Source organism: Pagrus pagrus, assembly GCF_965226575.1.
Source record: "Pagrus pagrus genome assembly, chromosome: 4".
In the NCBI taxonomy this organism is placed as follows: Eukaryota; Metazoa; Chordata; class Actinopteri; order Spariformes; family Sparidae; genus Pagrus; species Pagrus pagrus.
The window spans coordinates 14909416-14935125 of record NC_140188.1 but is presented as its reverse complement, the minus strand read 5'-3'; the positions used below and the strand labels follow the sequence as shown (position 1 = coordinate 14935125).

The following is a 25710-nucleotide window of genomic DNA, read 5'->3' as shown; positions in this document are numbered from 1 at the left end:
TTTGAAGGTGAAAACTCAGTGTGATGATTAAATGCGGCTACAAAACTGAAAGGGGCCGCTCATCCCAAAAAATATTTTTGATCTTCTTACCTGTGTGAGGTTAGGAGATATCGGCAATACAGATGTCTGCCTTCTCCTAATAATGAAACTAGACGATTCATAGATAAGAGGCTCATGGTCATGACAGTGCTTCATGTAGACATTGATGGTCTCTCCTTGGCCGAGCTCCAACGATAGCTAGCTTTGTTAGCTTTTTGATTTACAGGAGCCTCTTGTCTATGTACCTACTGCACGGTGATACGGTTAATGGGTGTAGTTTGGTAGAAAGAAAATAGTTCCTCTTACACAGACACTTACACACTTACACAGTCTAGATTCATAAATAACACAACAGGTAAGAGGATGAATATGTATTTTGTGGATGGGTGAACAGTTGCTTTAAAACTTTAAATAAGAGACAATTAGGTAACTCATCCACAGTTTCTGGGAACATCTTACGCATAAATCAAACATTTTCCAAGGAACACACCCACATTTGCACTCAACTCTGCAGCAACTTGCTTTGACTTGTGCTTTCTCTTTCACTTGAATCCTTTGATTTGTCATAATTTATCCAAACTCAAATTTGTAACATGTGAGGAAGTTTAAAGGTTTATCACAAAATGACAAATTACACAAGGTGATCACGAAATAACAAAAATGCAGCATAAAGTTCAAGTTAGTATGAGGCTTAAGGAGTCTGCGTTGGTAAAATCAACTTAAAGCCTTTTCAGTCCAAAATCCCCAGTTTTCTGCTTCCCCATAAAATGTTTCCTTGCTGAGCTGTGACACATCGCTTGCACGTTTAAAAAAATAAATTAAAAAAACACACAACCATGTCACCTCCCCGGCTCCGTAGACACGACAACATCAATACTGATGAACGAGCTCACATGTGTCAAAATACAATTATAATAGCAAAAATAGGTCAATAAGGAAATAACCCCTAAACTGGCTAAACTAAATGAATTATACTTCATGCACAGATCCCAATAAAAAAATGTACATATGGGCATATGACTCAAAAAAATGTCAACCTGTTGTTTAAATGTCAGCAGCTTGCTGTTGTGATGCTGAACTTACATGTTTGCAGATGTACTGTAATACTACACTGTGTAGCTTAGCTGCTCAAACTCGAAGGGAGGAATGCTGTGCTGCACGACTCTCTAATAAACAAGTGACAAGTATAACTCCAGGAAGCAGGAGCTCTTCAGGATGATATACATTGCAGTGCAGATGTACTATTTAAAGTGCTGCATATTTGTGCTCCTGCTTCCTGTACAACTTATTGTGCATGTGCTGTTTGGCACCATGATATGTAATAATTACAACCCTTTGTATTAACATTTCCAGCTACAACTACAGTATATTGTCATTTTTTTTATGCTTCCTGATTTACCCTCATCTTCAGACTGCATTTCTTTTCAAGATAACATAGAAAACTAATTTATATTAAGACTGCAGTCATTTGTGGTCTGTGGCATTCTCACACTCTGGCTTGTTTGTCACCCATGACCTCCTTTTCAACAGAGAGGCTTCACTTGACATTTTAAAGGACACCTATCATGCTTTTTCTTTTTTTTCCCTCAGTGTTTTATATATGTCCTTGTGCATGTAAAAGGTCTTGAAAGTTTAAAAGGTCCGCACCAACAGAAGCTGCTCTCTCCCACAGAAAACACTGCTCCTGAAACACCTCGTCAGTAGTCTCGCCTTTAATTCTTTGACTTTGTGACATCACTCTATGTCATGGACTCACACATTTACTTCTTCATTACACTATCACTACATCATTCATGCCTAGCAGCTAGTTTTGCACATAAGAATTCAATGGATACAGCTGCTCTGTTGTTGTTGTTAGCGGTGCTGGCTCAGGCATGTGTGAGCTGACCAATCAGAGCGGACTGGGTATTCAGGAGAGGTGGCCTTAAAGAGACAGGTGCTAAAACAGAGCGTTTCAGACAGAGGTTGGAATACAGTGCAGCAGCAATGTTTTCTGAGCACGAAAGCATGTAAACCTCTTCTAGTAGTAACCCAAAATAAAATGAGAACCTGAAAATTAAAAGTAAAAACCTCAAGGTGGAAATTCTGTTCTAGATGAAGAGTTGTCAGAGTCTGTGGAAGTTTCCCTTCATTATCTTCCCTTTTTTCGTTACCAAGAAACAGAAAGTTGTCATGGAAAGAAAAATCTGAAACAAAGCAACGTGAATTCCCACCAAACCACTGATAGCTCTACTTGACTTCTCTAAATAAAACACAACATCGATGGGTTTCATTTGAAGGAACCAAACCCCCACTGCTTCATGCAACATCACCAGTGGTTGTCAATGACACCTGCTTAACCCAAGAGTGTGTGGGGGAATCCAGGAACTAGTTGGATGAGTCATTATTAACAGACAGAACACCTGTGAGAGAAAAGTAAGTAAACACTTTAAAAAAGAAAAATGTTATATTATATTAACATAAAAATGTTTATGTTAATATAATTTTAACGTTTGTTTTTTTTATTTACCATTTATCAATTAAATCAACAATCCATTGCTCAAAATGCAAATATGATGAAGTTGAAATATTAATACACACATTTAATTAACATTTGACTACTGCTAATTTACAGTTTATTGTGACATTTAAAAATAAATGAATTTGTCATCTTATTAATTGATTTATGCTTGGTCTATGTCTTTATTTTATAAATTTGCAGTGGACCATCATAGTGTCTTTATCCTTTAATAAACCATTCTGTGAATATAACACTATAAACGTATTCATTTTGTGAAGACATATGATGAGAAGTATTTCATACCCCCAACTTAGTTTTTCACAGAGTTAGAATAGACCGGTGTGCTGTGAAATGAGCTCCGGTGTACCTTTTGGTTTTGTGCATCTGTCTGAAAAGCGTAATTGCTCTGCAATTTTCTGTCATTTTGCAAATTGTTTTACACCGTTGAGTTATTACCTCTCAGAATGCATTTTGCCTGAGTGCAAGGGCAAACTCAGCAGCTGGCATAGCCTTTTAATGTACATTATGGCCAAACTGCAGGTCATCTGTTGTGCCGTCAGAACGTCTGATGAGGAGAGTGCAATCAGAATTTGCGATCATGTTACACGATTACAAACAAAACATTTCCAGAGCTAATAGGATTTTTGTTTTTGTCCACCGGCAGAGTTTCAGTTGATGGTTATCTCAGGAAGCAGGATCACTGAGCTGAGGCGACTTGATTATGATTAGAAACACTGAAAAACGTCCAATCCACAAACTCCATTCATCCTGATACTAAGTGATTTATCGTAGGCAACTAGACTTGTTTCAGTTTCTTGAAGACGTTTCACCTCTCATCCGAGAGACTTCTTCAGAACTGAAACACTTAGTATGACTATGACCTGCATGACTGAAAACTTTTATCTTGGTTTCCTGTCATTTCCCAAGAGTAGTATAGATCAACTGTTGAGTAATTTCATTTCAAGATTCAAATCTTTTAAAGACGATACATTTTTTTCAGGGGTTAAATGGAGGCTAAAGCAACATTAAGCAACTTTTTTGTACCCTAACAGTTTCAAAATCATGTTGATGTAACAGTGTCTTGTAATAGTGCAATGTGCGTAGTGAGTTTTGTTTGTAGTTAGCACCTACACTACATCTGACACATTGTTACAGACCTTGGATGTGTATTTACCACAGTGATGCTGCACTCAGAAACTGTAGGGGTGCCAAATCATACAAAATGCCAATTTCTGCATAATGTTGCTTTAAAGTAATCAATATCTCTCTCTGTTTGTCTTACAGGATAATTCTGGGTATATTCCATTTTTTTTCTTATTGTCTATCAAAACCAACAATAAATTTATCCTACTAACAGATATTGTCTGTGCATCCAAAACCTGATATATTGTATATTTCTTTGCGCTATAGACCTCCACTGTTGTCCAAAAACCATTAAAAACACACATGAGCACCGGGGTGACATGTTAATCCGAACAAACTTAAAATAACTACGAGGAACTTTAGTTTTTTGTTGATTCTAGCGGCCCCGTTTGACAAAAACTGTACGACACAAGCGCCTGCTGTCGTAAAGATCTTAACTAGCGTGTGCATTTGTTTTTGAACAAGTGACGGAGAGACTGCAGGTTGGATCGCGATGAGGTAATGTGTTTATATTTGATTTTATATGTGATATATGTGGTCGGACCTGAGCACAGGCATTAATAATAACTACATAATAATAGCAGTCTTTTCGCTGATGGTCTCGTTTGCTGTTAAGGTGATTTATAATCATTTCATAAACACTTCAAAGTTCATCGTAGTCCCTTTAATAAACAATCTCTCTTTGCTCGCCTGACTGAATAAACAAACTGACCTTAAAGGACAGCACAGTTTCATACTGTTTTACTTTGTTTATATGTGGCGGACCCTGCCACCTTTCTAGCTTCGAACAGTGTTCTGGGGACCTTATTTTCCTCTGAGAACAACTTGTTTATTCAGTTATGGAAAAATAAATATTATTGTAATATATAAATATCAAAATTCTGAGTTTGAGTTTCTTCTCCTAAACATCATAGTGCCCCTTTAATGTTTATATAAAACTGTATGTCGCAGTTGAATTTACCTGATCCTAGACCTCTGCATCGATACCCGCATCTGTTTATATTTACGTATATGAAAAATGCTGCCATCCGTTTAGGAAGCACCTCTAATCTCTCAAGGACACAACTGCAACCAGACTGTAAAGATAGTGGTTTTCAACTTGAGAAAAATCTCAAGTTGACCTCTTCCTCTAAATGCTTTTGGCAGATTAGATGACACTGAATAGAGACTTCATTGCTGGTGTCAGGTACAATTCTCTCCGGAGTTTGACTTTGTTTGTCTTCACTGCTGCAAACACAGTAGCCCGGGGGAAGCTGATGCGGTAGTGACAAACATCCCTACAATTGAAAAATACAAAAAGGAGCGGAAATGGATAAAGATCCTTTGGTGTCATTTGCCAGTGATGATAGATGTAGTGTAGCACGAACAAGGGTGCACTCTCACCAGAGTGGCCGGCTGAAGGGCGCTCATCACAGAAAGGAAAACAACTCTCTCTCTCAGCCTCTATAGCCACAGGCTCCTCTTGAGTGCCACTCAGTCTGTGAGGTGCAATATGTCTTTGAAAATTGTCTTTGTCCTCTGATGGCTGAGACATCACTGTAATTATTTTATATTGTGTGCGCTCAAATGCATATGTAAATGCATGTGTCCATATGAGCACATCCTTGTGACATTTAAGCAGAAATTACAGTCATCATATCTGTAATAATCTGTTATTCTGTCCAAGAGGGACAAAATAACAGTGTGTCAGACTCACTGGTAAGTATTTTCGTAATAAATAACCATTTTATAGTCATCACTTCTCAGATTTGTGTGTGCTTTCTCTATAGAAAGCTGAAAATTACAATGTAAAGATGACAGTTTTGTAATCTATGGATGATTGATACAATAAATAAAACATCCACCACACAAAAAATATTGTTCAAGGTTTGTATTATCTGTTTCCAAGGCTAGGATCCTTCAAACATGTTATACACAGTCTACATACATACATACTACATAAACTTTAGGTCACACGTGTGTATAATAGACCACTGAAACTACAATATGTTTTATATTGTGTCTAGATAATTCTACTTCACAGAAACATGCAGCATATTGACGTGACAGGTAGTCAATACTCAAACTACAAATAGTCTCCAAAATCTAGTTTAGTAACACAAGCTGTCCGTCTATGCACTTTCATCATAGGGAGAGGTCTGCTCTTTGCAACAACAGTCCATTTATACCTGCTCAGGTGCAAAAATGCTGCCTACAGTGACGGTGTTTGAATCTGCGTGGACATGTTTTTCACCATTTAAATGACACAACGACTGCTTTCAATTCAGAGATGGCTGACAGTGGGCGACTCGACACAATAAGAAGCAATTTTCGCCATTCAGCAACAGTCATTGCGTCCATCATCACCGTAAAAAGCTCCCTGGTCATGGCAGATAATGAGCCGCCAGAGACGAGTTCATCTAAGCCCGCAACGGCATCTTTAATCACATGTGTCTTCTGAGTGTCTGTTGTGGCTCAAGACGAGTGGTAATTACTGGAGGATTTGCTGTCACCGGATCAATACTTCCAGTTTTCACAACAGGACATGCATTTATGGGAATGCATTTGGGTTTGACTCCATGCCTGCACATTAGTAATTACCAGCACAGAGGAAGTCTTTTGTCAACATAAAGGGCTTCATCTCTGAAAAATGACTGAACCGGTATTTAGCGAAGGCATACGAGGGACTATCATTCCAGTCAGTCCACTTAAATGACTCTAATTTTAATGGGAGGCATTTTCATTTAAAATGTTAACTCTTATTTCTTGAGAAGAATATCTCAATAAGCACTCTGATACCAAATTCTTATCTTGATCGCTGTTATTTCAAGCTGTCGCTTTGAAGAGGTGTTCAGCGAGAGGAAGAGAACACGCTGAGGTCGACTCCACTCTCGAGGTCAGCTGCACAAGAGGGTTTGAAATAGAGTCGAGCAGTCTTCATTATGAAAAGGGGTTCAACAGATGAAAGAGGACCAGTAACAGAAGAGATAAATCATTAGAAGGAAGTTTGATGACCAGGCTGGAAGAGAGAAAGCTGATTTAATGCAGGCACACAGATTTGTTGCTGTGAAAGTCAAAACAGATGGAGACTATTCTTTCAAGTCCCGTAACTTGATGTCTCTTTTGGGCTCTTCCCATCCTCCCTTCCCTCTCCCTCCTTCTTGAGTCCTCCGTCTCTCCCTCTCTGGTCAGAGGATGCTGACCCTCTCAGTGAGACCTTGCACATCTGCGTCCTCCCCGCCCTCCTCATCGTCTGAGGCCGGCGCAGGAGGAGGAGGCACAAGGTGAGCGGGGTAAGGCAGAGTATGATCGCGGGCAAACATTTGCCAGCGGCTGTCATCACTCTCGTGGGTGATGTAACGTCCGCCGAGTTTGGTCTCCAGCTCCCGCAGGTCCAGCCATGTTTGATAGTCCTGAGGAACGGGAATAAACAGAGGAATAGAGTTTCAGTTTCAGGAGCCTTGAAATTAGATCAACATTAAATGGGCTTTCAAGTGGTTATAGCGCATCATCCAGTAATCACTTTAGGTCATGTGTGTGTGTCTCTGTGAGTGTGTGTGTGTGCCAGGAAGAACTTGAATGACCCTACACTGGTACAAATTAGGGCTACTGCAACACTGAAGCTTGATTAATGAAGGTTCTTGCAACAAAAACAACAAGAGGTCTGGTTTTCTTCGCTCCAGGCCTGAAAACCTCCTCCTCCCTGTGCTCCATAGCTCCTGCAACAGACCATATTCACATGGCGGCCATTTTCCTATAACATCACGTTCACGTGTTGCTGTGTTTGAGGTTGCAAGTTGCACAGGCTACACAGGGAATCTGAAATCTTTACTATTTCAACACTTCCTGGGTGATCAGCAACTGAAAAGATGATGGCTAATGAAAACCTGGAGAGACATCGGGCCACATGTCAAGGTAAAACAACATATTTGATATCCCATTAGCTAGCGTTAGCTTTCCACCACTTCTTCGCTAACACTACTGTTTGATTACATCCAGTGCGTTTCACCTCAAAGCTTAAATAAATGTGAGAATGTGTTGAATTGAAACAGTAACGTTAGCTTGGAAGTACTGGAATGCTTATGTTAGCAGTTAGCTGTTATTTTAGCAACAGGTAAAGCTATTTGCCCATCGGGAAACTTTTAAATCTCCATAAAATAGTGTCCAGTTAAACCAAAATCAGTCAATAAAGTTATAAAGTTGTGTTTTTCTGTGGTAATCAGTGATGCCAGGCCCACAGACCACTCTCCTCCGGCATCTATCGTTTTACCAATTAACTTTGTCTCATCTGTGGTCTGATAAACAGCAAATTCATCAAATTCAGTGGCAAATATCACTATTTTCCAAGTTACTGTAGCCGTCAGATTTCACAGGAAGCTCATTAGACCATTGGGTCAAAAAATGAAGGAGAATAACTGAGAATACCAAGCTAGCTTCTTCTGATGATTGATACTTGGTGGTGTGCGACATAGTCCCGTAAAGCGTAACACACTCATCCGAGAGATCACTGCTCCTGATGATGAACAGATGTTCGGGGGACTGAAGATGCACCTTTCTCATCATTATAAATCAGTGTGCCATCAAAATGATTTTTAAAGCTGTCATTTACAGTAAAATAGTTGCATAATAAAGTTTTGAACCTGAAAAGCTAACATTCAGTTTTGAAGGAGACACTTAATAACTGTGCAGTCAGTCAGTGAAAATATTTTCGGCTAATCCGTCCTCTCACGTCTGCAAGAAAGCTCCAAAACATCAGCCTTCAGCTGCCATCTCAGCGGAGTGCACTCCTTGCATTTATATGTACCACTTTCTGTAATGGCTACAGACTTTATTAAAGGGAAGTAAAAAGGTGGAAAGAAAAAGTGAAGTTGAGGTGAGGTGAGGTGAAGTGCTGCTCTGCCACTAGAGTCACTGGCAGCCACCACATCTGGAAACAGTGCCATTTCCTCTTCTTGATTTAGGGGATTAATCGTGAGAAACAAAAAAAGAGTCAGACAGTGTGTACGTTAGTGTGTGTGTACGAGTAGTTGCTATGCGCTACCTGTAAGTATACGTGGCTGAGACTCTTGTCCACACTGTAGCGTTTCCTCATCTTAACTTGCAGCAGGTTGTTGATCAGGTCGATTGCTATGAACACAAAAGTGAACACATCGTCTTATGACAAGAAACTGACAGTTTTCAGTAAAAACAACAAGACTTCATGACAAACCTCAAGCCCTAACATGCCAGTTTCATCTGAATGATATGAACCTTAGCCCTATATTTACCTGTCTGAATGTGTTACTGATTCATACTTGCCAAAGGTTTTGTAATCAGTCCATGAGTTTCCCTACACAGACCATCAAAGTTATGTCTAGTAATGATGATGTTGTGATTCTAAGTTTCCAACAACATTGCATAAATTATTCCTACAGAAACAGACTTTCTTGTTAAATAATAAGATTCGGTTTGTTGGAAGCACAAGTCTCGCTCGAGGAGAAGTCACACTCTGAATTCTCACGAGGTGAGTTGTTACAGTTGTTGTGTTAGATATTCACTCCTCTCTCCAACTCTGACTTTACACCGTCGTCTTCCAGCAACAACTCCCTTCTCAAGAGATTTCAGAGCGAGACTTCTCCTCGGATAAGAAGAGATAAGGGTTTCTGGTAACAAAAACAGATCTTATTATTTAACAAAAGCGTCTCTCTCTCTCTCTGTTGGAAAACTTTTCTGTCAAGTTTTCAGACACTAAGAATAACAACATCAGGCTGCCAGTGGCAAAAACAAGCCCTTTTAGTGGACGTAACTTTTAAGGTTGGAGCTTCCCCTAAGGATTACATTTAATGTAGCCATTGCAGCTGTGAGTGCCAGCTGAGGCGATCTACTGGACCAATTTCAAAACTTGTATGAATCATTTCCACTTCCACAATACAGGGCTTATGTTTAAAAAAATACCAGAATTCTCCTTTAAAAGTGTCCTTCCTCATATACTGCATTTCAAGAACCTGTCTGTACAATACAGTACAATAGTGTTCAGCAGCACCACAAACGAAATCCCCCGAATGACAAATACACTTGAAATGATAACTCAACAGCTTCAACACAATCTGAACATTATAACCTTCATGAAGGGAGGACAGATGTTTACCATCACTGGAGATCTGTTTCCAGGGGTTTGGAGGGTACATGAAGGCAGCGTTGTGGATCTGGTCGTTGATATCCTCGTCCTCATTAAACGGGAATGTCCCACTCAGGCTGACGTACATAATGACACCGACCGACCACATGTCCAGTGAGCGGTTGTAGCCCTGGTTCAGCAGAACCTCCGGGGCCAAGTAGGCGGGGGTCCCGACTACCGAGCGACGGAAAGACTTTTCGCCGATGATGCGGGCGAAACCAAAGTCACACAACTTCACCTGAGAGAAGGAAACAGTGAGGAACAGTAGGCTATTTGTAAATGTAAATACATGTATAGTAGTCACATATAGTTTAATATAGCTTTTTTTATGATTATTTTATATTTTATTACTTCCTTTATTTTATTTTACCCACTCATATTTCTTATTGTGTCCTCTATTTATATGTTTTTCAACCATTTTTGATATTATTAGTGTCTTTCGTGCTTTTAGCTTGTAGAAGGTCCTCTTTACAAATAGATATTATTTTGTATGAAGGGTACGCAAAGAAGAGTAGAGAACATAACGCTGTACAATGGTTGAGAAGACTTATTTGTCATTGGTTAAATAAATAGGAAGCTCAATATCAAAATCTGCAGAGGGCCCAAAGGATTAATACGACAGGTTGAACAGTAGTGTAATTGAGAGCGTTTGAAAGAGCAACGGGAAATTCCCACACTAAACTGGAATAATTTCATCAGCTTATTGAGTAAGTCAGCTACAGACTGTCGCATTGATAGGGCTGGCCCGGCTTTTCTGCGGTCGAGACAAAAAAAGGGGAAGTGGTAATATGACACGGTGGCATTTGAGAATAACAAATATATGGTGAGGAAACACCCGAGTTTCTTGCCATATGCAGACTATATGGGTGCCCTGTGCTGTAGATCTGGACACATTTATTTTATTCATTATTTATTTTATTGTTTTTTTGGAAAGAAGGGGGATATTTTTATATGTTCATTCAGCTATTTTTTTTTCTTGATGTAGGGGAGCCTAAATGTTTCCTGTCTATTATCATAATCTGTATGTTTGATCATGATATTGCTGGGGTCTACTTGAGATGTTGGAATATGAGATTTGAGGTTTTCCTCTGAAAGTGCACAAGATTGAGTCATGCCTTAGAGGGTTTACAATCCCCCGCCATACTTTTGCACAAACGACTCTGTTAGCAACTGCACTCAAGTGCTCTGGCGTGTTCGTTACAGTGTGTGAAACCATAAGGTGTAAGGATGGGTTTGCATGTGTGTATGCAGTATACCTGCGGGAAGGGATCTGCAGACGCAAGCAGCACATTCTCTGGTTTCAGATCGCAGTGAACGATGTTCTTAAAGTGCAGATGTCTCAGCGCTGCAAGAATCTGCACACACATAACCACAACCACACACACACACAGGATATGAAATAGTATGAAGCAAAAACAAAGCTACACACAAACATACACTTTGAACGTTATGTTGTGACGCATTGGATACGCATCAAGATGAAAAGATAGGTGGACCACAAAAGCATGCTGCACAATATCAGGACGTCATTGGTAGTAGATACGCGTCACACAACAACACTGTGTATAATCTGTACACACAACAAATCCTGTCTTCACTGGGGCACGTACACACCTGTGTGATGAGGAACTTAGTGAGCCTCTCGGGCAGTCTGCCTTTCTCACTGGAGAGGATCATCTCCAGCATGTCGCCATGAAGCTTCTCCATCACCACAAACACTTTCTCGGGGGTCTCAAACATACACTCCAGGTTCACAATGCCCAGGTGACGTAAACTCTGAGAGAGGGAAGAGAGGAGAGGAGAAACAGGATTATATGGAGCTGGTGTTGAAAGAGGTATAGAGAATAGGAACTGAAAGAGCAGGTTAAACAAGGCGAGAGAGAGAATATGAGGTGAATGGGAGAAGCAGAGGACACGGAGACAGGACGTGTCAGACGGTAAACCACAGGAGAGGAATGTGAAACACAGCAGGGAGATCAGAATATTGATTGTCCGGTGCAAACAATGCTCCAAAAAATGCCATCAAAAGTGAAATTTCAGCACTAATTCATATGACTCAGAGGGGTATGATGTTTTAAAATGTATTTCACTCGAAACCTGTGGGATGTGAATAAGTCATTATAGTCTGAAAGACCACATGAATAACAGTGAAGCTGATGGGGAAGTCAGAGAGCAAATGGAGAGACCGATGTGTTCTGTCTCCATCTGCTGGTGAACAATGCAACGTACATTTAAGTATGAGCCTGAACCAGAGCAACATGGCTGTTCGTAAAATTCAAATATATTTCTTAACTAAAATACATACAGTTGCAGACAAAACAACACTGTATTAAAGATTTTCCATGGATTGAAAAGACCGAAGCTGCAGCTTGCGATGCCCTCGATTCTCACATTACGAAACATATCGGGCAAGTGACACAAAGATGACAAAACCCTTTTGGGGTTCATTCAATCATTGTTAAAAACTGCAGCGTGCCATTCCTCCTCCTCAAACACTGTTGGACTCATCATGGACCGTTTAACTAAGGATCGAAATCAATACAGCAGAAGCAGAGATAAATCTGTTTCCATGTATTCTTCCTCCTTTTCAAAATCTGGTGCCTGTATTACCCACAATGCAACCATGTGACATTATTGGAAGCCACAAAAGGCTTTATACTACTTTTTTCACATATGCAGAAGCACTCCCCAAGACCTATCACTTTTAATTAAAAAACAATACTTTTACGTTCATCACAACCTTTTTTACCCAAACAAGCATATGTTCATAGTCACTTTAAACAACTTACAAACTTTTTGTTAAACTTTATAAATAATTTGTACGATTTAAAGGTCAAATTTCACAATATACTGTACAAAAGAAATACTCCACATGACTTCAGATAATCAAAACTCATTTCTTGAAATTTTAAACCAGACATGACAGCTCAGGCTTATGTTTCCCAAACTGTCTTAGCTTTGATGCGACTGATACAATTTTCCTGGTAAAAGGCACAATGTACTATGAGTAAGGGTTTTTCCCTTCCTTTTTTAACATGGTCAGCGAATCGCAAGTCAGACACTGAATCACTTCCTAAAAAGTAAACAAAGATGAAACTGTTTCATGTACTTCCTTTTAGAAATTACTCTGAACATGACTTATGACAGGATGCTGATATTGACACTCACAGTTCAACTGAGTCAATACAAACCTTATTAATGTCACAATGAACAGCAGTATTGGAAGGGATGTCAGCATTCTTCATGTATGTGCCAATATAACAACATTGATATCCATTATCCAGCAGAACACCTGTACTGTGTCACAGCTGCAGCGAAACATACAGCATGTGTGTGTTTACCTGGAGTATGGCCACCTCGTTCCTCAGCTGGCTCTCCTGCTTGGTGGGAAAGCGGAGCTTGTCGATGACTTTGACAGCTACGTCCCTCCCTGTCTTCCTGTGCTTTCCTGATGGAGAGATGATGGAGAGTGTTAGCAACAGATGTGGCTGTGAACTTAACTTCACGTGGTGGACATAGATTGAGCCCTTTTACCCAATTTGATGCTGCAGAACCAGAGACATTGTCAATTTTCTTCTTATTTCTTGTTAAAACTTGTTGCCTACATTACCCATGATGCAACTCCTCTGCTGACAATTTGGTCAAAAATTCAGGTGTGTTATGTCGTGTGTGTTATACAGCACTTCATTTTGACCCTCATAAAATAGAGCAACCTAGAGCTCAATCAGCATCACTATACATAGAGCGACATACCTCCGTACACAACTCCAAACTGGCCAGATCCCAGCACTTCATCGGCAAAAATCTGGTACACTGTACCAATATCCTGTAAGGAGAACAACATTTAATATGTTCATCATCATCATCAGTGTATGAATAATTTCAAAGTGGAAGAAAATTGCAAAAGTTGACAAAACTCATACCACGTTCTCTTGTATTTGACTGTTGGACACCGATATGCTGATCGAGGCTTGTCCTGAAAATACAACACCAAGAGCAAGTTAGACGGTACTGTGACTTCTAAATTGTGTATTATTTAATGAGAACAACTTGTCACCAACTTATATCACACAGTACTGTGTGTTATTTTCGCTCAACCTGAGCTCAGCATACTAAACACTTGAAGAGAATGCTCTTTATTTGACCACCGTATTTTGGCGCTGGGCCTTCATCAGGGTGTTTTTCATTAAGAGATAACCCTCCTGTTTTGTTGGTTTCATGTTAATAATTCTGTGTTATGAGCACAAAATGACCACCCAAGGAGGTAGAGCTGTCATCCACCACTGGTGGTTTAATTCCCGGCCCCTTTAGTCTAGATGTCAAAGTGTCGAAAGGGTGCGACTTGTGTTTTAAAGCTTTGAGTGGTTGCTAAGGCTAGAAAAGCTCTGTATAAGTACAGTCCATTTGCCATTATAGCTTTTAAACCCATAATAATACATATATTATCATGTAATGTTCGACCTTGTTATCATCTCAAGTTATTGTGATTAGTTTTTAAACCATTTCACATTTTTAAGTAGTAGAAAAAATACATTTTATAAGACGGGTGCGTTACAAACTTGTGCGTAGGAGAGGGACAAACTAAAAGATTTGGAGTTTAAAGCAAAATCCTTCACACTGTCTAACTTGCAAAGTTAGACAGTGTGATATAACATAATAATCAACCGCCACCTGCATTTGGCAGCTCTCAACTTACTGTGAGTTGTGTTCCCAGCAGCTGGTGGTGCGTCCTGAAAGATGACCGGCATGAGGGCCTGCCGGATGGCGCTCTCCCACGCCTTGGCCACCTCGCGTCCGATGCCGCTGTTTGGAGCTACTTGGCTGGGGGAGGGAGGGGTCGGGGGGAGAGTCTGGGGATTGCTGGGAGACACAGGAGGGAGGGTGTTGGGGTCCTCCCCGACAAAGTAGCACATAGTGCCAGTGATGAGCTCGAAGCAGTGAGGATTTGTGCCTGGGGGGACGAGAGTGAAGTTTCCAGCAGGACGCACCTCCAGGATCTCAGACAGAGGGATCTCCTGCAAGAGGACGCAGCAATTAAAAAAAGGGGTGCACACTTCAAATAGTTGAGATTGTAGGTTTTCATGGAGTAATCTATAGTTACCTTGTAGTATTTGTTGGTGGTGTTGTTCTGGAAAAGGATGATGCACTTGCAGTCCAGACGCCAGTAGTGCCTCTTTCTCTGTTGGGGGTTGGAGTAGGATGTGGTACGGATGGACGTTGAGGGTTTGGGTGGAGAGAGGACAGAGAGAGTGAGGGAGGGGGCATGGATCGAGGCAAAGTTCAGGGATCAATATGAATGAATTTTGAGTTCAAAGTTGACATCCAGGGGAAGAGATGACTGGCCTCTTGAGAAGGATGAGCAGGAGAAGAAGCTGCAGGTGAAGAAGGTGGAAACAAAGAGGAAAGAGAAGAGTTGAAGAAAGAAAAGGAGGACGTTAGTGAAGCCGGAGAGGAAACACAAGACAAGCAAGGCAGAAAAGTTTCTTTGAGGTCAAATCTAGAGACTGAGTTCTCAGAAAGAAAAGGCAGAAAAAAGGCTTTTAGCTTGAATCCAGCATTCATCGGCTGAGTGCTGTTATGTTTTCAGGGATAGTTAGCCTCACCATAAATCTATTTCTAACTATTTTTTTCACCCATGCGTCCTTCATATCTCTAAGCGAGTGGAAGTAAACAAAGCAATGGTGGTCTAGATGCGAGAGAGTTCTCGCATCTAGAATAAATTGACTTAAATCTGTATGTTCAGCTCTGACAACAATGACAAGGAGAGGTTCAGCAGAGGTGCAGACTGGTTTGAATACCCAGAGAGAGGATAGCATGAGAATTACAGGATGGGTAACGTTTTTACCAGTGTGTCCTTGTTGCTGTAGTGAACCATCCATCCTTCCTTGATAGCCGTACTGGATCGACGGGTTGTCTGTCTCACGGATTGTACCACTCTCATTAGTGGGATGTAAACACTAGAAGAAGGAGGACAGGACTCAGTGGTCAGTGAAATGTGTGTTTTTAAAGGAAGCCAATAAAGGACTATATTAAAATCATCATGTCAATTTGAAAATGAAAATGTTATTCCATAAAAGCATTATAATCTTTGCCGTCTGAGTAAAAATGGAAGTAAACATACAATAATCCAATTTGCATTTCACTTTATACACTTGTTGGGCTGTTCTATGATAATATTGAAATGAAAATAGATGTTTGTCGTTTCATTATCAAAGTCTTGAACTGCTCTAAAGTGGACATTGTTTAAATGCAATAGGCAAAGAACTGCCCTCAGTCTATTTACATTTAAATGCCAACACTCTCTTTTGGGGACCAAATGAAAATGAAAATACAATCTGTCTGGTTGGCAGGTCTTCAGGTATGACATCCTGCCAGTTTCTTGGTATTTAGCCCTCACACTACCAGCTGTGGTGGCATGTACAGTAAGTGTTAATGCAGTAGACTGGGGGATGTACAGCCACTGTACAGCAGATGAGGTGTTTGAAAATGAGATGTTGAATGTTGTTTTCATTTTCAAATTGTTAGAAATTGCATTTTCATTTCAATTGTGACTTTAATTGTGAAAATTTCTTATATTTCTATTTCCATTTAAATAACGTCTATTTGGGAGCGGTTTAAGTCTTTGAAGATGAAACGTCAAATGTCGTCTTTCATTTTCAAATTGTTCGAGAAATGCAATTTCATTGTCAAGTTCACATTATCATTTTATATAGTCTCTGTTTCTGTGTGCACCGTTATTCCTGCAACATTCATTAAGTAGTTTTCCTCCAAATATGCGTGTTTTCCTCAAACCTCTGATCGCCGCTGGTCCCATCCTGGTTGTTCTCGGGAGAAAAGGACCCAGGGATGCTGCAGGCCTCGTCTGAGTCATCCATTGAAGACTTGTCTGCAGCGTCGTAGTCAGTGCTGTAGTCCATGGGCACCTCAGGGTCTGCACTGGGACTCAATATGTCTGTTGGAAAAAAGAGGGAGAGGAGCGGTTGAGTGCGACTTGATTTAAAGTGGCTATGTGTTTAAAATGCTGTGAAAAACTACTTGCTACTGCTGTGACTACTACTACTAAGGCCGCTACCAGAGGAGTACAGCTTTACATGCATCAATACCAAGTACTGATAATACTTACCGGAGTTACTTCTGTTGTCTGAGAAGATAAAAACATTAGTGAGTTTCAGTCTTGTTAGATAATGTATTATATCATGTATGGATGTTAAAATAAGCTAATTCTGACAATGGAGACATGCAGATGAGAATAAAATACTGAATCCATGCAGAGTTAACAGAGTCATAAACACATTAGAAAAGTGATTTATATTTCCCCTCACCGATGGTCTCCCCGAGGCAGTCATTGGGAACCTTGTACGCACAGCGTTTATGGCAGTTGAACTTGCAGTCTGAAAGGAACAAAACGCAATTCATTCAGATCCGATTACACGTAATCTGATTAGATTTAGCTAGATTTATTCTGCATCACATTGGACGTCCAGAAAGGTGCCTCTCTCTTCGTCTGCACCCACCTTTGCACTGAAGGCCCTGCCTGAACAGTCCTCGGAGCAGCCTCTTGCAGTACTGGCAGACAGTCGGCCGTGTGTACGAGTGGACGGCGAACGTGTGAGGCACCTTCACCTTGCTCATCAGGATCTTGTCCAGGTGAACAGGTCTGCCCGTGTAAAAGCGGCGGGCATCACTAGCAGTCCGTGGCTAGCAAAACAGACAGGGAACAGAGATTGTCATTGAAGTTGATAGTATGTGGGTAATTAAAACAGCAAGAGCACTGCTTATTAAGTGTTCATTTATTAATTTCTTATTATTAAACTTGCAATAATTTCCTTCAGCCATTTGAGTTCAGCAGACACAAGTGGACAAAGCAATGGTGCAACAATCCAACAGTCTCATTCAGTGTCTGCACCTGCTCCTGAGGTAAATATCTCTGTAGCTCTTTAGCTGCTAGTGCGCCACTGTGTTCACCAGCTAGTCGTTATCTGTGTCTGTCGGCTGTTTAGTGCTAAGCAGATAGTCAACAGTTGTTGTTGTTGTTTTTTCACTAAAAACAGCTGCCTGCTAATGGTGAAAGTGATGCAAAAACATTAAAGTTGTGGGCAAAGTATGGCGTCTAAAGTCAAGTAAGGTGATATCTTTTGTCTTGTGTGCACACTTGTGTTATCTTGTGCCAACAAGTTATTATCGTGAGTGAACAAGATCAATTCACCTCTCAGGACTTTAGGGGCTCTGATGATGAGGGGAGCTGCAGATTCACATGATAATTCTCTGTGGCTTCATGGCTTTCACATCAGTCATTTCTAATCATTTGTTAGTTGATTGATGTTATAATGAAAAATATTGATTATAGCTGGTTAAAGCCTTATATCCTGTCAAACTAGATGGCTTCCATACATTATTCTGTTTTGTGCCAGATTTAAAGGAGAATACAATCACAAATAATGTCTTTTCTGTTGACAAACATAAAGGGTTTACTTTAAGGGTTCACCCAAATTACAATGGACACAAACCACTTGTACAAGTAGTTTTTGTTTTATCTGAAGAGCTATTATTATTATTTGAAGAGCCATCTGCCTTTAGTAGGAAGAAGTTTCGATGAAAATTGTTCTGGAGGCTAAAATGTCTGTGCATTATTGTTTCTGGGAATGTTGTGCTGACATTTCCAAATGAAAGATAACATTGCCATCACATGTACTTTCAGTCTCAACATAAAAACCTTCTTAATCTGTGACTAAACTGAATTAAGGTGGCTTTACCTAATTTGAGACCTTAAATTAATACTTAAAACTATTCAAAGAGGTCAAAGAGGTCAAATAAATGTTGTCCCTTAGAAAGCCTCCCCCACTTTAATAGCCTAAAACTGACCAAGGCACTGTGTGCATAGGTACCATTTGTGTGTGTGAGCGGATGAGGCTGACGTCCTCTGTGCAGGTGGAGACCGTCCCTACGCTGAACACCGACTCGGTGGTGGAGAGGCGCAGGGACTGGCTGCTGCTTAAGGACGTGGTGGACAGACGCCGTTTGCGAGCTCCACTGCAGTTGTTTGGGATGCTGAATGCACAGCGCTTGTGGTAGTTCAGTCCACATCCTGCAGGGGGCGGCATGGATCAGAGAAGCAGGAGATCGACAGAGCAGGAGAGGGGAGGAGATGGAGCATATTTGGTGAGTGTTATAATTCATTTCTCAGAGAAATTTGTGAACCACATCAAAATGGGACACTTCATCTCCCCATTTTCCTCACCGTCACACTTTAGCCCTTGTCTGACCAGCCCGAACAGCATCTCTCCACAGTGATCGCAGAAGGCCGGGGCCCGGTATGAGTGCACATTGAGTGCGTGGGGCCGAATCTGGAAATCTTCAAACGTGGCTGCCGCTTAAGGGATTACAGGGGTAGAGCATGATCACACGATACTATCATACTACTTTAAATGTGCAGAACAAAGAATGATTAGATGGATGGGATGGAAACAGGATAGAAAAGTAGATGGTTTTTCCTCCCGACAGGGGAGTTTTATAGTTTGAAACAATGGAAGAACAGATTAGGCACATCATGAGATAAGTAGTAGTAAAATAAGGAGATAAGGACTGATTTCAAAAGTTGTGATGCTGAGTGACAACAGTAATGAAAGGGAGATAGCGGAGGAAAGAAGGAAGGTCATTTAGATTTGAATATGGCTATCTTGTACCCGAATAATGGTACAATAATAATGGCAAGGCAATGGTAACTTCCGGGACGGCCTACAAAAAAAAGGAGAAGAGAAGAGAAGAGAAGAGAAGAGAAGAGAAGAGAAGAGAAGAGAAGATGGTTTCTTACCAGAGAGCACAACCTCCACCAGATCTCCCTCCTGAATGTCACCAGCATTTTTAACCAGCTGCAGGATGTTGTTGGTGGATGTGTCATGCTTGAACAGAAGAATCTTGTCATAGATGCCGTAGAAGCCGCACTCTGGGAACTATATAAAGAAAACATAATAGAAGTATAGGTTAGGAGGATCAACTGTAGATTTTGTACCATGTTTCTGGTGACAGATATATTACATGTGGGTTTTTTTGATATAATTTTCATTATTTCTATTGTAAATTACTGTTTGATTTGTGATTCTGGACTTTTGCAATGCTGGTTCTTCTTTTTCTTTTCTCTCGCGATGTTTGTCCTTATGCACCAATACACACAGAGTCAAATTCCTTGTGCATGAAAATCTACTTGGCAATAACCCTGATTCTGATTCAGATTATTATCAACTGGAGAGAAATTACGTATTACATCCAGTCCATATTACAAACTAGTGTTGTCAAAAATATATACAATATCTTCTCTCCGACAGCGAGTTGACACACATTTTTTTCAAAAGGCCTGAGCTGAAGAGAAAAACATGTATGTTTCTAAAAAGATGTGACATTTAGAGAAAGAAGACCGTAAGAAGGAATCACATCTCGTCATGTTATAACCTTTTTATATTTATCTTTTGATAAAAATCTAAAATTTGATGCTCACAACATCAGTCCATTTTCCCCGTGGTATCCAACATGGTATCAAATATCAATTTTTTTTTCAAGGTGTTGGAAAGTCAGGTATTGTGACACCACAACTATAAACAACGTCAAACATGTCACTGCTCTGCTGTTTTCATTATCGATAACGACGTCTACATTCGGAAACATCACGTGCAGCAGCCCTGTGAACATGGTTCATATAGGTACAGCACTGGAATGTCTACATGTTATCAAGCATGTGACAGCATGTCCTTAACTAATGCTATCATGCACTGCTATGTAAAGCCCCTGGAATATATAGACACCAACACACACACACACACACACACACACACACACACACACACACACACACACACAGTTTGACTACTGATAAACAAGACACGCTGGCTAAATTCCACAAATCAAGCAACTTAGTCAAAGTGGAAAGCAAGACAAAGAAGAAACTCTATCCACCTTCTTATCAGTCATATGCACAGTGCATACACACACACACACACACACGCACACACACACACATGCACACAGGTGTTTCCATGAAGCTCTTACAGAGATATGAGAGATGAGAGTGTCAGTCAGAAGTCAGCGGAGCAAAGGGAGGCTGTCATAGGGAAACCCTGCTCTCCTGAATAGTTAATGCTGCCTGGTTCACTTCAGTGGCCACACCACACAGGACACCACAGTAACACACACACACATACACAGAGTACACACACAATCGTCCCTGTGTGTCTTGTTGTTGTTTTTCTCATGGCGGAGTCAAGATTCACCATCTGGCCGGGCTCTAACAGCTTACAGGAAGGGGAACCCTGGTCTCCACCTTGGAGCGACACAATGACACACATACACACACCTCCTCCTCACTTACCATCAGACACACCCTCCTTACAAACACGCACACACAACCTCTCTTCCCCCCCCATTTCCCTTCTTTTCTCCTAAACACACACACGGTCTCCCCCTCAGTTTCCCAACAGGCACTCCACATCACCACATCTGAAATCCAGGCCTGGCTTGTACCGCTGCCAAGCTACACAGTGTGTCCACCACGCCCCAGCAGTGGGCTACTGCTACTGAGTACACACTCAACAACCAGACACAAACAGCACACAGTGGACTTTTTTTTTTTTTTTCAAAACCCGCACATGATCTGTAACTGATTTCCCAAACATCCATAAAGCGAATCACAGACACAAGGTTACAGCCAAAAAAGGCGATAACACGGGGGAGGAAAACAAGCCCCGAGGTGTGAAGGAGCAGATGAACATAGTGAAACCATTTAAATTACACCTCTGTTTGTGTAGCACACCTGTTATGTCACGCTGATTCACAAACAGGACAAAGTAAACCAGGTTTTACGCAGTAGAAGAAGAAAGAATTACACAGAAAGCGTTGAGAGGGTAGGGTTACTGTAGGTGAGGGATGGAGGTAATATTAAATATATTGTAATTTAGAGGGAAAAAACAGTAACTTTCTTCTTACAGCACGCAAGCAAGCAGAAGTTAAACTCGCTTTTTTAGGCACTTAGAGGCAGCGGAAACTGGCTATAAACACAAGACTGACACATTCTCTCCTTTTAAGGTTTGAATTGAGTTTCCCCAATTGAAATGCTTGAGGAATTAACAATCAAAACTTGATGCGCTACACATTTTGGCTCTTAAAATGAAAACACTAAGCTTGTAAAAGCTCAGTAAAATGGAAGAGAAATGCAGAGTTGGTGGTTATTCTCTCTGGGTAAATCGGGTGGGACTTCTCATACAAGAAGTCACATTATACACTGTCAATATAAAATATTGATTATAGCTGCTTTAAACAAATCAAATCATCATCCAAATTCAGCCTAGTCGCCAGGATATAATGTTAGAAGTTTCTGCAAACCACAGATGTGTTCATACAGTATGTACATACAATAGGTTGTGTATACTGACATTTCTACTATGGTGGTTCAGTTACAGGTGAAAAGGCTGCCAGATGGGTGACTGCAGTTTGAGTGTGTTTCAATATTTTTAAGAGACCTGGGCCCGTCTCCAGACACGTTGGTGACGATCAAAACAGTATTTTCAGCCAAACCAAGATGTTTTCCTCATCATTACCAAGTGGTTTTTGTGCCTGTACCTAAGCAGAGTAAAGCACAGCGTTCAGACAAGAGAGAAATATAAAATTAAATCTATAAAGAAAACGTAAAGTTGCATCATAAAGCTTTAACCTATCTGTGGTTTTGCAGGAACATACTTAGCTAACATTTGTTCTGGCGATTAGTTTGTTAGGTTGTGTTTATCAATATCTATCTGTGCACATAGTTTAAGTTTCATTTTCCCAGCTTATGAGTGACCAGCTCTGAAATGTCTAGGTGTACTCATAAACCTGCTGGGCTCCTAACTATTTCAGAAATAAATAAAACATCAGTAGGTGGTACGGACGTCTCTCACCAAGGCCCTCTTCATTGCAAGTGTCTTCCTACCCAAATACGAGAGGCTAGCTCAGTTATTCTAACCTAACCTCATTTAGTAAGCCCTGTATACTAAACTTCAGCTGTTCAACTTTTACTTAGTCTTGGTTAAGTATATGATGTACAGCCCTTTGGGGCATGCTTTTGGGATTTGATGAGTTTGGCTGCAACAGCCTTGACCATGAGCGACCACAGGGTCCTCAGACCTGAGAAGAGCCTGTCCTTCAGAGGCAACAGAGCCCCCTGGTCACCCTGAACTGTAGAGTTGAACCATGAGTCGCTGAAAGGAATTTCATTTCAATCAGTCAAGTCATGAAAAAAAAAAGCTATGTGAATGTTAATGGAAAGAGAGTGGGCAGTGATGATGACGTCCCCCCTTGAGCGACGCAGATTCAGAGCTTTCATGTGGATGCTTGAGCGGAGGTGGGTCAGCAGAGTGGCATTCAGTAAGACAGTGGGTTTTAAGTGCACCACCATGATTAAAAGGACATGTCGGATGTGTGATGCAGTGCGTGAATGTCACGTCAGTGCAGCAGCGACCCGAGCTGGGGCTGCCTGAACTGGCTTCATTAGTGGTGATCACAGAATTTCAAAAATTCAGCAGCATCGTGTGTTTTCCAAAATCAGTCTGAATCATCCATAAAACATGCTGTCAACAGCTTTCAGAGGGACAGTTTTTTTTAGTACAGTTCCAGTAAACCAATTCAATGAGGCCTGTGGATTATCCAGAGAAACAAGGACACTGTTTCTGAAAATTGCTGAATTTTGCAATGTTTGTGTTGTGAGCAACACACATGAAATCCTATCTCCACTGTGCTGGGTGCAGGCAGAGAGTGGTATCTCCTATGCCAGCCAGATAAATCAAAAACTAGCTGCATGTCTACATAAGACTGGTAATAAAATATCTTGTTGTTGTTTGCTTTAGTGACAATTTAGTTGAGCAGACGCTTCGACTCCAACAGACGTCTCTATAAATGTTTCAGGCTACAGATACTAATAGGAAGAGGCTCCAAACTTTTCCCAAGTCCCGACTTCACAACCCACAGCTCCTCTGACAGGAGTGAGTGATGTAATAACTGCATGCATCAGTACCTGGGATTCCCGCAAATAAGACCAACTGCTGCCGCTTGTAATTACAAACACCCACAAAGCCCAGATCAGAGGAGACTCCCAGCTCTGCCCAAATCCCCAGACAACCCTCAGCCTAAGTCATTTGTAAGCCCCACGCCACTGTTTGATGCCAGCCTCTCTGCCATTAACCCCACGCTGTTGCTGTTACTGCTCACTTCTTTCCCGAGCGACTCAAGACACAAGGCGAGTTATATTATCCTGCTCCTCTTCTGTCCAAAACATACACAATGTACCGACCACAAGTGCAGTCGCCACGTCTGTGCAGACCACAAGTCTTTACAGCTCGACTGAGAAGCACAAAATCCCAACTCCACAAACCACAGTTACCTCAGAGAAAATGACCGTTTTCTTCTTTTCTTCTCTCCCTGTTCCAGTTTTCAGCGAAAGTACAGGGTGGGAAGAGCAGAAAAGCCGCACATTACTTCTGTCTGTGTGTCAACATGGTGAAAAATCACATTATTTGTCTTTTAATTACGATCATCTCTATATGTTTATGTGTTTACTATATGCCTGTGAGGGTAGAGGTTGTAAGAGATTGTGTGTGTGTGTGTGTGTGTGTGTGTGTGTGTAGACAAAGAGCTGGCTGTATTATCATACATACTGTAGTATAGTGTAGTGTGGTTTGCCTGGAGACAGGGCCGTGACTCCGGCTCGTTTCTTTGGGTTACCAGGGATCAGGTTGCCCTGCGTTGCCTGCACTATTCCTGCAGCTCTTCGGGCCAATGAAGCCATTATGAGCGAAATGAATTATGGACTAGGTTTTCTTTACCCCGACCCCTCCCTCTTTTTCTCCCATCACCCTTAATTTCCTCCTCAGCGCCTTGTTTATCAACCTCTCCTTACTTTTTTCTGGGCTTTGTTTTTAACAATATATGTTTTATGAGCCTCTCTTAAAAAAAGGAGCAACATACAAAAGAGCTGTAAAGTAGACTGAAGAGAGAAAAGGATCCACAGAGAAAAGCATTCTGACGTCTGTTTTGAGCTGTACCAGTCACTAATGCTCTCCTCACTGTGGTCCACTCCCTCTCTCTCCGAGCTGATGTAATGTTAAGGTCGGCCAGCAGTGCTCCTTCTCGCCAACAACTTGACTAACCCACTTTCTTAAAAGGTTCGATACTGTATTTTGTTCGGGACATGGTGAAATGATTTTCCCTGGGAGCACATGTTTCTCAGGAGTTGGTGGGTCAAAGGAGCTACGAGGCCAGTCAATACTGAAATGCCTTTAAACTGAATTAAAAAAACTGACTCCTATGAGATTCAGAAGGCAGTACAATAAGATTCTTGATCTTCTCCTACTGAGCTATTTCATTCCCAAGCCATAAACTGTCTTATCTTTTAAAGTCAAGTTTTCTTTGTATAGTGTCCATTAACAACAAAAATGATCTCATGATGCTTTCCACTTGGAGTAGATCAAGACCATACTCTTTGATTTATTTGTTATTTCTTATAAATATTAAAAATGCCCCTTTAAAAGGTCCAGTGTGTAGGATTGAGTGGCAGTTAGCAGTGAGGTTGCAGATTTTAACAAACTTAATCCCCCTTGTGTCACCCTCCCCTACAGTTGCCACTAACAAAAAATGCAAAAGGAGTCAGTGTTTGATTTGTCTGGTCTGGGCTACCGTAGGAAAACGGCTGTGCAACATGGCAGACTCTGTAAAAAGGACCCGCTCCCTCTGTAGATATAAAAAGGGAGTCATTCCAAGGTAACGAAGACACAAGGATTATTAGTTTCATGTGATCTTTATGAATATTATACTCCATTTTTGCCCATAGATCCCCCTAAATCATACACACTGTACCTTAAATTCATAAAAATAATAA

At 40.9% G+C, this 25710-nt stretch overlaps 1 protein-coding gene across 1 annotated transcript in view; it reads right to left on the bottom strand.

Moving 5' to 3' along the window:
- Positions 1–5537: 5537 nt before the first annotated feature.
- Positions 5538–25710, bottom strand: part of prkd2 (protein kinase D2) — a 39125-nt gene continuing 18952 nt past the window's right edge. The window contains exons 2-19 of the mRNA XM_084350724.1: positions 19630–19768; positions 19057–19188; positions 18704–18903; positions 17333–17516; positions 17141–17209; positions 16942–16959; positions 16611–16770; positions 15664–15775; positions 14920–14997; positions 14515–14833; positions 13742–13794; positions 13572–13644; positions 13160–13266; positions 11433–11594; positions 11075–11173; positions 9789–10056; positions 8703–8788; positions 5538–7074 (exon numbers count right to left, since the gene is read on the bottom strand). Of these exons, the coding sequence (XP_084206850.1) occupies positions 6850–7074; positions 8703–8788; positions 9789–10056; positions 11075–11173; positions 11433–11594; positions 13160–13266; positions 13572–13644; positions 13742–13794; positions 14515–14833; positions 14920–14997; positions 15664–15775; positions 16611–16770; positions 16942–16959; positions 17141–17209; positions 17333–17516; positions 18704–18903; positions 19057–19188; positions 19630–19768 (2484 nt within the window). The 3' untranslated portion in view covers positions 5538–6849. The remainder of the gene's footprint in view (positions 7075–8702; positions 8789–9788; positions 10057–11074; positions 11174–11432; positions 11595–13159; positions 13267–13571; positions 13645–13741; positions 13795–14514; positions 14834–14919; positions 14998–15663; positions 15776–16610; positions 16771–16941; positions 16960–17140; positions 17210–17332; positions 17517–18703; positions 18904–19056; positions 19189–19629; positions 19769–25710) is intronic.